Raw genomic sequence first — 15,796 nt, 5'->3', positions numbered from 1 at the left:
AAAAACGATGCAAAAATTTGAATTTACCATTCGAACCTTAGTAAATCTGCCTCTTAATTGTCAATGCTCGCTAAATTGCATGCACCAAAGTTGGTGTATAATGCACCATTATAGACATAAACTAGTGCCAATTTCAGTAAATCTTGCACAAGCTGCAACACACATTTTCCTCCTTGGCATTTGTATTGGGATTAGGGTAGCCACCCATTTGATACCAGCCACACACTGAATCCACATCCTGCATGGCTAATCAGCAATTAATTTAAATCCCCACATAGAGGTGCAAAAATGACAGTCAGAGTTGTCCTGCAAGCCATGTTCTGCCCTTTCCTGACTGTGGGAATAAGGTTGTGAAAATAAATATGCACAAAATGACATAATCTCTTAAATGACTATAAATGGAACTAGAACATTAAAAAGGAAAACATTTTGTTCCTTAGTTGTACTGACAAATCTATTGGTTGGTTAGAATCACTGAGCTGGCAGGACAGAAACATAATATGAGGTGTTATTTCTGCTTCAATATATTATTGCTTGTGAGAGTGTCTTATTTGGCATTTAGTCATTAAGACAGGGAAAACAAGTGGGTGGTGGATATATTTCATTTATTTATTTATTTATTTATTTATTTATGTTATTGTTCACCCAACCCCCAAAAAATGGAGGTGCATGCTTGTTTTCTGCCTTCAAATCATTCATTATATAAGATAGAAAATACACTGGGATTAAAATGGAGTACAGTAGAACCCCTTATTTTACATTTTTGAGAGGACCAGAAAAATTTCCCGCAATAATTTCCCGCAATAATTTCCCGCAATAATTTCCCGCAAAATTTGCAAAACTGCGAAAAATATTGAAATCCGAATGTTTTCACGAAAAAATCATGAAATTCGGTCGCTTTCACAAAACAAATCGTGAAATATGAAGGTTTTCACAAAAAAATCATGAAATTTGAAGGATTTCCCAAAAAATCTTGAAATTTGAATGTTTTCACAAAAAAATCATGAAAAACGGAAATTGACGCTGGTGAATTTTCACCTGTGAATTTTCGCGAGAGATTCTTGTTATTCTCCGGCAGAGAAACGTGGAAATTCGCCGTGAATTCGTGCCAGGTGAATTTATTCGCCCATCACTAATTGGGGAAATGCATTATGGATGATATATTGGTTGGACCAAGAACACAAACAGTGTAGGAATGCAGGAAAACAGGGTATTTAAACTGGAAGTTTAACTGTATTAACATTTATTAAAAGTAGGCCATTTCCAAACAAGTCCATCTGTTTAACACATATGGTGTAAGGCGCAACACAAATGATGCACTGACCAGATGTCAGATATCTGACAACTTGAAGCAGACCAAATCTTGATGTTGACTTGTTTTTATGGGCAACTGAACTGGTTTAAAATATCATCTAAATTAATACATGAGACTTTAGCGTTGGCATTGCAAATTAAGTAGAATGTACACTATAGGGGGCCCACGTAAATACATTCCTGCTATTTATAACAACAAACACATTTTTGAAGCATTGTACAATAGACTTTTTGGGCGATGCCCATATTAGGGACAGGAAGTGCTAATTGTTGGTTCAGATGTGCGATTGGTGTACCAAAACTCACCAAACTTTCCCATGCCAAAACTAAGCACCACTGTGCAAGCACAGAAGTGCCAAAAGGGCAGCAACAGCATTACCTGCATGATAAAACACTCATCTATTTACCTACTTAATATATTAGGGAAAAAACTGTAATGTGAACTTAAAGGCGACCCGTCACCCAAAAAAAGATTCCAAATCCTATTTTATCATGTTAGTCAAGCAAAATTAACTTTAATTACACTGTATAAATTATTTGAATCTTGTTTCCATTAGTCTGGGAATTCATAATTATAACAAGCAGGCAGGAGCCATTTTGTGGACACTGTTATTAAGGCAAGCCTTGCATCATCTCAGAATCTTGTTTGTGCACCAGATTGGGGGACCTGATGTCCATCCCCATGCCCTGGTTACACAATGAAATGGTGAAGAGAACTGGGGGAATGTGGGGAGAGCAGTGACATCTAGGAAGTGCTGAATGGAAAGTGAAAGTAATTGTCTGCCTAAGGCATTGAGGAGGGGCAGGGAATATTTGATTGACAGTGAGAGCTTACAACAGCTATGAATGCTTTAATAAAAAAAAAGAATTTGGATTTCATGTTTAATTTGAAAAGGACTTTTATTATACAGCTTTTTATGCCTGGGTGACAGGTCCACTTTAAAACGTTCAGACAGTTCAGACTGCTGAAAGTTGAGTCACTAGACTTAAATTGCACCAGACTGAGACTGGCTACCATCTGTGATTTCATTGACTTAGATGAAGAAAAATAGTCACAAGTCATATTATTGTGAGTTGTTCATCACCTCATTTATACAGATGGACAGTGACACATGAAGATCTGACACATTTTTGATTTAATATAGTTTGGCAGAACTTTCATAACATTAAGACCTCAAACAGCAGGTACAGAACAAATGCGTCATTTATAAATTCCTCTTAGCGCTGATCAAACTCAGGAGAGGAAGGTTCCCAAGAATCCATACCAACAACTGCCAAGAAACCTCTTGACTGATTTATTGCTCCATGTGCCAGAACTGTAGCAGCAACTAATCTCACTGTTTTGGAAGAAGGAAGCAATACAAATCTTCCAGGAAACAAAATCAGTCTGTCAAATGCTGCAGTTATGTAGCTCTGAAGCTTCAAACAAGCAAATACATGAAACAGATTGATAGACATAGATAGACAGATAGATGATAGATAACCAGACAAAGGGACAGACAGGCAGATACATACATAATTGCCAAAAATATCATCAGCTTTGTACTCTTGTACAGCTTTGCACCAGTTCGCCAGATAATTGTCTGAGTAGGTGAGACGGATATTGCAAGATACCAGGGACAATCTCAAGGCTATAAATCCATCTTAAAGAATGTTATGTACTTGTGTCCTCCATACGCAATGTCATCAAGAAGTCAGAGGTCCATCATGGCACAGTGGTCAATCTAAACATCAGCTTTGTACTATCTTTCCAGATAATGCACCAGTTCACCAGATAACCATGTGTAGGTGAGGCAGGAAATTGTGAGAAAGCAAGGCTTGAAGTCCATCTCAGAAACCTTTATGCTTTTGTGTCCCCCATATACACAATGTTATCAAGACGTTAAAGGCCCATGGCACTTAAGCCAGTCTGAAACCCAAATCCCCTTAATTTACCAATAAAATATATTAAAAAATTTTGTGCAATTAAAAATTGCTACAAAATCAAGTATCAATTCGAGTCATGAGACTTTTTCGAATTGTTGGTCCAAAAACTCAACTTTATAGAATAGTCAACCTGAAAACTCAAATTTATAACATTATTGAATGAAAACCAGTCCAAAACTATTGAGAATCTTGAAGGTAAAAAACCTGTTCCAATTGTTAAAGGGACCATCTGCCACTGACTTCTACATAATTTTCACAGGTTTTAGCTGGAGTATATTCAGATTTGAATTTTTATCTCTTATAATTTGAGTTTTTCTCCTTTAAAAGCTTGACCAGAAAAATTTGAGGTTTAATAATTAGGCCCCTAAATATCACCAATTCCGTGAGGCACGCTATGGTAGGAGACCCGGGAAATCTTTACTGCTGACAGAGAAACCTTGACTAGTTCAGATGCAAATATGAGTGCACATTAACATGACATGCTCTTTTCCAACTTACTGCTCCTATGTGTCTCTTCACTCTGCTCTTAAAGGAGAACTAAACCCCCCCTCATAAAGAGAGCCCCCCATTTACCCCTGCCTCCTCCCTGCATTATCTTCATTATCTTTGGGTTCTTTTCTTCCCTTCAGCTATTTATGGAGCAATCCAGCACATGTGCGTATAGCAATCAGCTCCAACTGCGCAACGATGGTCTTTAGCGAATGTATTGGAAGATACCAAAGATGGGGCTTGGGAGCTCCGCTCCGCTACTCTGCATGGAAAGGTCTGGGCTACTTTCTGCGACACTTTGTAAGATAGTGGACAATGCTGGAGAAAGCAGGGAGGGGTGATTGGGGGGCTATTAGATGGGGACTCACTTTAGGAGAAGGGTTTAGTTCTCCTTTAAGTGCACCCATTGACACATTGACACATGGCAGTTCATCCTTGGTCATAAGCAGGTTTACATTTGCAGAGATATTTAGTAGGATTGCATCCAAAATAAATTGCACTTGCTCATTCAGTACTCATAAATCTTAATTAATTTAAAACAACAGACACAACAAGAAAGAACAAGAGTTCTGGCAAGAACTATCACAGTCAGTTACCATGTGCCATAGCTGGACATCTCACAGAACACATCTGGTATCTTGGTAGGACAGGAAATCCAGACAGTAAAGTAAGTGATGATATTATGAAATCAGATGTTTGTACTCGCCAGGACTGACCACAAAAAAAGTTCCACCCGTTTCAGAACATAATTTGCAGTTTCTCCTCATATTTCTTCCTTTCATCTCCTAGAGTAAATCACTCCCTATGCTATCGCTCCCATTCAGTGTACTTCAGTCATTTAAACTCAGAACATTTTAACTCTATAATATACATAGCAACATAGTAAGGTTGAAAAAAGACACAGGTCCATTAAGTTCAACGATTTATGTCTATATATAACCTGCCTAACTGCTAGTTGATCCAGAGGAAGGCAAAAATAAAAAAATTGAAGCCTCTCCAATATGCCTCAGAGAGGGAAAAAATATGGCAATCAGACCAGTCCCTGGACCAACTTGTACTAAGAGCTATCTCCCATAACCCTGTATTCCCTCACTTGCTAAAAAGCCATCCAACCCCTTCTCTAATGTATCAACATGTACCACTGATTCAGGGAGAGAATTCCACATCTTCACAGCTCTCACTATAAAAAAATCCTTTTGGAATATTTGCCCTTTTGTCAACTGGCAAGACCTACTGGTAAATAAAGCATTAGAGAGATTATTATATGATCCCCTTATATATTTATACATAGTTATCATATCACCCCTTAAGCGCCTCTTCTCCAGCGTGAACATCCCCAACTTGGCTAAGTTTTACCTTTTTCCAGCTTAGTTGCCCTTCTCTGTACCCTCTATAATTCAATAATGTCCTGTTTGAGTGATGGAGACCAAAACTCTACGGCTGTACGGCATATTCTAGATGGGGCCTTACCAGTGCTCTATAAAGTGAGAGAATGACCTCCTCCTCCCGTGAATCAATGCCCCTTTTAATACAGCTCAAGACCTTATTTACTCTTGATGCTGCTGACTGGCATTGCTTTCTACAGCCAAGTTTATCATCTACAATGACTCCAAGGTCCTTTTCCATAATAGATTTGCCTAGTGCAGTCCCATTAAGGGTATAAGTGGCTTGGATATTTTTACATCCCAGGTGCATGACTTTACATTTATCAACACTGAATCTCATCTGCCACTTAGCTGCCCAGATTGACAGTTTATCAAGATCATGTTGCAAGGATGCCACATCCTGGATGGAATTAATTGGGCTGGATAATTTTGTCGAACGAAAAAAAACTCTGGCACTCAAGGCAAGTGAAATGCAGGGTTCCCCCTTGCTTTTATTTCTTGTGCAGACGTGCAACGTTTCGGGGACCCAAAACGTTGCACGTCTGCACAAGAAATAAAAGCAAGGGGGAACCCTGCATTTCACTTGCCTTGAGTGCCAGAGTTTTTTTCGTTCGATTTTACATTGGGGGCTGCCGTACCTCTACCCTGTGCACCAGGCGTTCTCTGTGAAGTTATTAGAGTGTGCTCTGCTTCACTTTGTTCCTGTTACTGGATAATTTTGTGTCATCTGCAAACACTGATACATTACTTACAATACCCTCCCCATAGTCATTAATGTATAAATTAAATAAAAGTGGTACCAATACCGAGCCCTGGGGGACCCCACTAAGAACCTTACTCCAAGTAGAGAATGTACCATTAACAACCACCCTTTGTACCCGATCCTGAAGGCAATTTCCTATCCATGTACAAATGACTTCTTTAAGCCCAACAGACCTTAGTTTAGAAAGCAGTCATTTGTGGGGCACAGTATCAAACGCTTTGGCAAAATCCAAATAGATCACATCTACTCCCCCCTCCCACTGTCCAGCATCTTACTTACCTCATCATAAAAAGCAATCAAATGTGTCTGACATGACCTATCCTTCATAAAGCCATGCTGATTGCTGTTCATAGTGCAATTCACCAGGACAAAAGTTTGAATGTGATCCCCTAACAAGCCTTCAAATAATTTGCCCACCACAGATGTCAAATTTCTGACCTATAATTGCCAGGCTGAGATCGTAATCCCTTTTTAAATATTGGAATGACATCAGATTTCCCCCAATCCATAGGTACCATACCAGATGAAAGCAAATCTTAGCAAATCAGGAGAGGCCAGTCTAAAACTGAACTAAGCTCTCTTAGACCCTGGGGGTGTATACCATCTGGCCACGGTGCCTTGTTCACATGCATTTTTATTCTGTTTGTAATGCTTGATGAGCAAAAAGCAAATGTCATTCGGGAGATTCAAGGAACAATCTGATTATTTTTCAGTCCATATTACATAAACTGGACCACAAGGTTGTCCGTGTAAAATAGCTCTTAAGTCTGGCTAAACCGATATATACTTCTGTGCTATTGCCAATCCAGTACAATATGCAACCACACTGCTTTCCAGAGTCAGCAGATGAATGAAGAAGCTCATATACCTTTACACCCCCATCAAAATGATAGCCAAGACATTATATTCAAAGTTGTTTGTGCTTTTTTATAGCTCTACAAGAAGAGCCTAGATTTTTAGGGTGCAGCCTAATATACAGTTGTGTTCAGAATAATAGCAGTCCAACATTAGTAACCTGATCAATCACTGTTTTCGGTAGAATTTATATTTCTACATGGCAAATAATTTACTAGTAGGTGTAGTAGAGTAATAGAAAAACAGCAGACCCAGCAGTCATGACATGCATGCTGCTGATTCTGTGTCATTGGATCATTCATTGAGGCTTGTTCAAAATAATAATAGCTTGTTCCAAATAATAGCAGTGTGGAGTTCAATAAGTGAGGTCGTTCATTCTATGACGAGGACAACGATCCCAAATACATCAGTGAACAAGCAACATCTTGGTTCCAGACCAACAAGATTGACATTATGGAGTGGCCAGCCCAATCTCCGGACCTTAATCCGATAGAAAACTTCTGGGCTGTTTCTGAGGCAAAACCAAGAAATGCAGAAGAATTATGGAATGTAACAGGTGCCAGAAGTTGGTGGACTCCATGCAACACAATTGTTTATTGTGTCTCTAAATTGTTTAAGAGATACGTGCATTCACAGTGGGGTAAAATAATAACGTTTGCTCCCATCTGTTAACCCCAAGCAACTAATCAGACTTTAAGTTTCAAACAAGTGACCAGTAAACGTGACCTGCTATGTATTGCTATTGGTTACTACACAAGTAGCAAACCTAATGCATATATTAAATTACCCCACTACCTGCTATTACCAGACTCCTGGCACATCTGAGAGTCAGTATAAGTGAAGTAGAGCCAGGCACTTGCAGATTTACTGCAAAAAGCTTTATTTCACGACATGTTTTGGGCAAAGCCCTTTATCACACAATGCAACCAAGCTACTTCACTTATACTAATATATTTGCCTTTTATGGACAAAGGCAGGGCACATAAAAGGCAACCAGTTATTTATACACATCTGAGAGTCAACAACTCCAAGGTTAACTGAATATGAGAAGTGTATAGACAGACTGGACTGCTGAGTGTTCTTCAAAATGAGCCATTGAACTGAAAGTTGATTACTTGCACTCTAAAACAACAAACAACTGTTAATATCTCAGGAACCATTAAAAAACAATAAGAAACTTACTATCACCTCTGCACAGGGTTTCATAAAACAAATAAAGATATTAAAGATGACGTTTGCCCCAGGAATAAAGTTACTAGCATTTCAAATGAAGCAAATGTAAAAAGAACCAGGTGGGGGGGATTTGCCATTTGTAAGGGACAAATCATTGAAAAGATATTGCAGAAAACATGACTGATGGTAGACCTTCATACCCCTTCTATCCGGTAGATTTCATAATCACAGCAATATATTATGCACACTAATAAGATAAGATATGAAATCTATCCTACAAGAAAATATCATTCCACATTGACTGCAAAATGGTCTGTAACTGATCCAGGTCTCCCTGAAGCCCTTCATTGTCTGGTCAGCTCAAGAAATATTGATAAAAATACTAAACTGATTATCTAACTTGTAACTCTCACTTGTCTCAGACTATTGCTCAATGCAGTTGACTGTGCTACATTTTCCAGCAGCAGTGAAAAGCTGTTTCATTAAATCAGAGGTCAACTCCCATTTTCCATTAAGCTTTTCTGTGACTGGTTGTGACCAATATACAATATTTACAGCACTATATATTCCAAAGAGTCCAGCATGGGAACACAGCTTCGCTATTTCTTCCATACAAGGTGAGTGCAGACTCTCTGTAGTGCATCACTCCTACTGATTAATGTTAAACTTCATATGATGAGAGTAGGGAGGAGAATGGATTTGTTTGTTAATACATATTATGCTATAGGTGTTTTTTTTTTTTAAAGGGAAACTCTCTTGAGAATTATATTTTCATTTCAGCTGCATCGCATGGAAATGTAAAAAAAAGATCTAAATATAATACACTCCAGCATATTTGAACTGTTATTTAAAATCTGACTCTGAGTAATGCATGAACAGAAAATGAAGAGAGACAGATAGCTGAGAGGGAAATACTGAGTAACCTGATTATTTCAGAAACAGAACATATTCTTTATTTGATTATATATAATGTTTATTTCCCTAAGAGGAAGTTTTAATTTTCACACTTAGTGGTTATAGGTTTATATTTCAGGGCTGCTCTAGATCTAAAAAGACATTTCAGTAAAATAAAAGGCAACCCCAGGACATGAGATCCTTTTGCATCAATTGCCATTTTCATAAGGCAGTGCGAGTATCACTAAAAAAAAACCTTCGAAGATAAAAACATTGGCAAATGTATTTTCTCGGTAAGAGCAGTGACACTGAAAATTCAAGTGATGCTAAATTATATGAAGATAACTTCCATATGTGTTGAGATGTATGTGTGTATATTATAGCATGTGATGTATATTGTAAGCCTTAAGCAGTATAAGGCCTTCTGAAAAGAGAAGGTATTTAATTGCCTTGTGTCATATACATAGCACTGCCTTAATCCCAAAAATTAAAGTTTAAATATCACATAATTCATTATGGGCGAGGACATGGAAATCGCTCCTTTATGTCCCTTTGGACAACTTTGCATCCAGAACTGCTGGTTTACAGCACAGATACAGCCCAATGGATCAGAGCTATATATCGAAAACTTGAAGACACCATGTTTCAATCTTGTTGGATCTCATCAGTGCAAGATATTGAAGCATGGCTTCTGAGAGGTAGGACTTGTGGAGTAGCGAACCCAACCACCTAACCCATGTAGACCTCCCTCCTCCCCCCCAGCCTAGCTTCCCCCGGGGGAAATGACCCTAGCTTTATACTTACACCGTGGCGCAGATTCAGGCATCAGAGTTCCACACAGCCATCTTCCAGGTCTTCTTCCGGCGCTTCCATCCATTTCGGCGCTTGCGCAGTTGTCACAAACCGGCAAATTGCTCCAACTGCGCATGCACCACTTTACCAGTCTCCTACTCAGTTTACTGAAGACCCGGGAGATGGCTGCTGGGAACTCCGATGAATGAATCTGCTCCGAGGGGTACGTATAAAGTTAGGGGGCATTTCCCCAGGGGGCAGCTAGGCGAATTCTACTTTAAGGAAGCAGCTGTCATTTGCACCACTCAATCAGGCCTTTCTATAAAAGTTAACACTGGAGAATGTTTTTATATATAACGTTATTGTCGTTACCTCTACTGCACCTTGTAACAACAAACTACTATTCTACTCTATCATTCCTTTAAAGCCATGTTTTTATTTACTATAGAAGCAGACTGTTTATATCATAATATTTTACTAACTTTGAGTGTATGTTCTGCAGGTCTTCTTATAATGGAAATGAAATACTATATCACACAAGTCACTATCAGCCTTTTAATTTGCTTTTCTGTGGTGTCGGCTCAAGGTAAGATCCAGTAAATAATATGGTATTGTATGGGAATAAACACAGAAACACATACATCCATGTAATCGTTTTTTTAAAATAGACAAACATGATGCTAATGTGAGTTTGTGCCGTGTAATTAAAACAGTCTTTCTTATTATAACACATTAAAAACATATAAGGGCACAAATCCACATGAGGACCAGCGCTCACAGATTTCGTGGCATCTCCAACTTCTTCAGAGCCAGTAAAGAAGGAAACTGCAAGATGCTATGAAATGTGTCCTTATGTGGATTTGTGCCCTTGTAGGTTTTTAATGTGTCATAATAAAAAAGACTGTTTTTAATTACACAGCTTAAATTCTGGCGCTCTGTTAATTGACTACTTGCTAAATAGAATGGTAGCTTCCAATGTTATGTTTAATAAATTCAAATATTTACAGTAGCTATAGAACTGAATATATATACAGTATATTTATATAGACTACAACATATTCTACAATGTAAATGAATGTATACGATGAGCCAAAGAGATACAAGCACAGAACATACAGCTCTATGTGGAAGGCTTTGTATGTATGCTCATTTAATGGGGTACCTTATTGTATTCTGGGTCAACTGCTTTCATGAATTTATTTGGTTTATTTTGGTTTATTTACTGTTTCAAGCAGTTTTGTTAATGAAATCATGTTCTCAAATATTTGTACTCTACCGATTCCCAGAGTTGTTTTGATTTTGACTTCTAATGCTAATTATTTATTTTAATGCATTTGTGACATTGTAGGTTTGTTTTGGTGCCATTCATGGGTTGTATGGTTTGCTTAATCTATCTTGCATAAATGAAGATTAATATCCACATGCTACATGTTTTAAAGAGATACTGTCATGGGAATTTTTTTTTCAAAATGCATCAATTAATATTGCTGCTCCAGCAGAATTCTGAACTGAAATTGTTTTTCAAAAGAGCAAACAGATTTTTTTTATATTTAATTTTGAAATCTGACATGGGGCTAGACATATTGTCAGTTTCCCAGCTGGCCCTGGTCATGTGACTTGTGCTCTGATAAACTTCAGTCATTCTTTATTGCTGTACAGCAAGTTGGAGTGATATCACCCCCTCCCTTTTCCCCCCCAGCAGCCTTACAACAGAACAACGGAAAGGTAACCAGATAGCAGCTCCCTAACACAAGATAACAGCTGCCTGGTAGAACTAAGAACTGCACTCAATAGTAAAATCCAGGTCCCACTAAGACACTCAGTTACATTGAGTAGGAGAAACAACAGCCTGCCAGAAAGCAGTTCCATCCTAAAGTGCAGGCTCTTTATGAAAGCACATGACCAGGCAAAATGATCTGAGATGCACCTACACACCAATATTACAACTAAAAAATATACTTGTTGGTTCAGAAATTCAATTTTATATCGTAGAGTGAATTATTTGCAATGTAAACAGTGTTATTTGGAAATAAAAACGACTCCAAAAAAATCATGACAGAATCCCTTTAAGATAAATCTCTGGTGCACAGACTCCCCTAGGCTAAAGTCTAGGGGTCCAGTATGATCAGGAGCCCATCTATCTTTTTCAATTATTATTTCTATTTTCTTTTCTTTTAATATTTCTTTTTTTTTTTTTTGTGCTACTGGCTCCGGTCTGGCACACCTGCTGGTAGAGGAAGGCAGGTAAGGCTTGAGCGTGCATGCATCCAGTGTTTGTAATAGCCATCAAGTTATATAGTGGATGTCTATAACCTATAATCCTATAAGCATTTATATCAGCTCCCTGGGTGATGTGCCTAAACAAATAAAGTGCAGGAATTATCTACTTCAAGAGGAGTTTAAAGGAGAAGGAAAGTCTGTTTGCACTTGGGGGTGCCAAATGTTAGGCACCGCCAAGTGATTGTATTGACTTACCTGAAAACTGCACCGGCCTGGGGTTTTTCTAGCGAGCACCACGGAGCGATCTTCTTTCGGCTTCTTCTTTCCCAAGGCAAACGCATGCACAGTAGAACAAAATAGTTGACTTTTTAGTTAAAGTTTTGCTTGTCGTTCTACTGTGCATGCGCAACTGCCCGAAAGAATGAGGAAGCAGGAAGAAGATCTCTCAGTGGCGCTCACTAGTATAACCCCAGGCCGGTGTAGTTTTCTGCACTGACCCGGGGTTTCAGGTAATTCAATACAATCCCTTGGGGGTGCCTAACATTTGGCACCCCCAAGTGCAAACAGACTTTCCTTCAAACTACAATACAGATCATAAACCCAGGGCTCTCATAAGGGAACATTCTGGACTGCTGTTTCTGTAATAACTGCATTTCTGTTACGGCTATACAACTTATGCTGCTCCAACCGTTGCTGGACTTTGGTTCCAAGCATGCTGTTAGCAGTTGAAGGTTTATTGCAGGCTGAATATCCTCAATATAACTTTTTATTTGACAATTTGACATTTTCATCATTTCCCTGAGCAAGGGAGATCAGAGGAGTTGAGCTTCTTGTAATAGATTTGGCTGAATAGCCCTGCTGTCCCCTCCTATTGTACCTCTCAGCAGCTGCCCGGAGGACCTCACACTGCAGCTTGAGTTGTTCTGCTCCTGTTCCAGCACAGAGCCAAACTTCAAGTTCAGTTCTTGAAAGTATACCCTACTAGACCTCATTATCATCCTGTTCTGCCAACATTATTAGTTATGGATTGATATAGGTGAATATATATCTATAAACTGTAGCTATGGATGATGGGACAAACAAATTCACATGGGTTATTTAGCCCCTGAGAGAAAGGAAGAAAGATAGACTCATTTGGGAAAGTTTAATGTTGGCATAGAATATGTGTTATCACAGATACATAATTTATGGGAAAAAGTAAGCATTTCAGAGTTTGTCTCATTTTTAATTTGACTGTGTGTTGGGTGTGTTATAAATGACTGAAATTGCAAGGCTTGTTTTTCTTCTGTGTTTGATTTGGCCCTGCTGGCTGACTGTGAGTGATTGCTTAGGAATTATCTCAGTCTTGTTTTAGACAAACCTTAACACAAGACTTCAGGCATACCTTCAAACATAGAAAGTAAATGATAAATGGTTTACATATGGTTATGTAGGAAATTCATACCTCCTTTAATAATTAATCCTGTTGTTTGGGCTATGAAAAGCTGAACAGTGTATTGGCACTCGTAGACAGAATTACAGCAGATCGCTCTACTGAGTGCAGAATTTTCAAATGTGGCATTGTTTTCTGTTATAATTTAGTATTTTTCCCTTTAGTCCGATTCTTTCCCCTTTTGTATTGTGGACCAAAACTTTTTAAGACTTTTCCAAATTTCATCAACCAAGGTAGAAATTTTGGTGAACACAGTACTTGCTGAGATCTTCAGCCTCACCAAAGAAACTAAACATTCTCTCACCACTGGGTCTGAATTTGACCAGGGCTTTACACAAAGAAATGAAGCTTTAGTTTCACCATTCAGTACAGACTGACTTGTTTTTTTTGCAGTTCAGGGAACCATAGCTCTGATTATACAAATCTTTGTTAACAATCTGACATCTCTAGCTATGCTATTATGTTCTACATGATCAAAGGTTTAAGTCATTGAAGCAGAAATAAATGTTTTTCTGGAATCAACTTGTGAATATTATAACCTTGTTATTTATTACTCCCTAGGACTCGTTTAACTTCAGTGTCTAAGATGTTTGGTTGCAAATCAGGAAACATACCATAATACGTTTGGGTCCATGACTACCATCTCTTAATATTTTACTAACCCTGCCCTTATAACTTGCTAATGTTTGTTGGAAGATGTCATTAATTTTTTATTATCTTTTTATTCATTTCTTATTCTTATTGTCTTATTGAAAACATCTCTTGTATTTTTCCTTTGTATTGTTTTTATTCTATTGTTTACTCTTTATAAGCTGTTTCTTTATCAGTTGATGTTCTCCAGAACTCTGCATTCAGATGGACATATCTGTAACTAGACCTCTTTTTGTTTTCTTTCCAAAGCTTTTATAGACAGTCAATCTGTCTTCTTTATATTCTTCCTGTATGGGATGTGGCTTGTTGAAGCCTCCTCAATAATGTCATCATATTCTGGCCATAGTTCATCAGGAAATTGTAGTTTGTATCTAGTTAGTTGGATGGCTTTTTGTTTTCTTTGCAATAAGAGGCTTGTGATCTAAATCATAGTCAGCTGCAGGTCCTAGGTTATTCTAACTGGATCTTCCATATTTGACTGCAAATTATGAGGTCCATGTATAAAGATATCTCTTGGATTGCTGGAAGAGGGGATTTGCTATAATTCAAGAATTATTCTGAAAGAGGTCTACTAGTTTTTTTTTACCAAATTCATACAAGATCAAACCAGTTATTTTGTGGCCATCAGTCTTAGCATTAAAATGATCTATGATGACCATAATATAGAGTCCTGTGCGGAACCAATTTGTTAAACCCGAACGCGACCTGCAACCCGTACCCGTAACCTGCATATTTATGCGCTTGGACCCCCGACCCACAAGTACCTAATCCACGACCCGATCTGCGACCAGCTGACCATCAAGATACAGGAAGTGCTGTCATTATGAACCGGAAATGACATCAACAAGTAGGCATGATCAGAAAAAAAGTAAGTGCTTAGAAAAAAAGGAGTAAAACTCACTATTGAGAAGACCCACAACCCGACCCACGACTCACAAACTGTGGAGAACCGCCGAACTGCGTCTATACCCGCTTCCAAAACTTTTACCTGCCACCCGCAGGGTACCGCAGGTTTTTGCGGGTAACCAGCGGGTACCCAACCCGCTGCAGGACACTACCATAATATATGATTTTTTTTTGGTGCTGTGTTAAGAAGATGCTATAGATTTTCAAAGAGCTATTCCAGTTTAACCTCTTCCACATTAGTAATTTTGTATGGTATAATTTGAATTCAGATCCATGTTCATTTTGTAACTAAGCACTAGGTATATTTTGACAACCTGAATAATACTGAAAACGAGATTTGTTTCATGACTTCTGCAAATGCCTTGTTTGTAGTATAAAATCTGGTGATTGTCTGATGTAAGGTTACCTGTCCCAGTCGTTTGAAGCTTTGAAGATGTCCATTTTCAGGAGTAATTCTCAACTTTAATCAGGTCATGTTAGTGGTATATAACGCGCAACATCAGATTTTCCTTTATTTTTGCACTCTCATCCTCCCCTTTAATACTTTGGACAGTTTCTAACCTGATGCGTAATTTGGTCTATAGGATTTAATTTAGAAAAATACTTTGGGTGCCAATCCTTCTTCGTTAAACTGTGTTTAGTCTGGGTTAACTGACATTTGTAAGCCTATTCACTATAAAAATTTAACAATCCAGAACGAGGACTCTTGTAAACCGCCGTTTTACAGAACCTCTTCTGTGCTGCATCCACTGGGTTGTGTTATGTTATTCACTCAATTATACTAATATTTCTTTAGATATTTTATAGCTTCCTGAAACACAGTTTCTTCAGCAAATATAAACAAACCCCAACTAGTAATCTGCTTCAGACATCAGCCTGATCACCTATCTGTGACCACTCAGCAATTCACAACTTTAGTTCCACACCAGATCCTTTCTGTGTTGTGTAGTTTGTGAAGATAAAAATAAACAGAGTGTGATGGTTGTGTCTGAGCAA

At 38.3% G+C, this 15,796-nt stretch overlaps 1 protein-coding gene across 1 annotated transcript in view; it reads left to right on the top strand.

Moving 5' to 3' along the window:
- The first annotated feature begins 3,927 nt into the window (after positions 1–3,927).
- Positions 3,928–15,796, top strand: part of prg4.S (proteoglycan 4 S homeolog) — a 47,959-nt gene continuing 36,090 nt past the window's right edge. The window contains exons 1-3 of the mRNA XM_041591502.1: positions 3,928–4,029; positions 8,345–8,522; positions 10,094–10,177. Coding sequence (XP_041447436.1) covers positions 3,928–4,029; positions 8,345–8,522; positions 10,094–10,177 — 364 coding nt within the window. The remainder of the gene's footprint in view (positions 4,030–8,344; positions 8,523–10,093; positions 10,178–15,796) is intronic.

The sequence above is a fragment of the Xenopus laevis genome, chromosome 4S (assembly GCF_017654675.1).
Source record: "Xenopus laevis strain J_2021 chromosome 4S, Xenopus_laevis_v10.1, whole genome shotgun sequence".
Lineage (NCBI taxonomy): Eukaryota > Metazoa > Chordata > Amphibia > Anura > Pipidae > Xenopus > Xenopus laevis.
The sequence above is the reverse complement of the archived record's forward strand: the minus strand, read 5'-3'. Positions and strand labels throughout refer to the sequence as shown.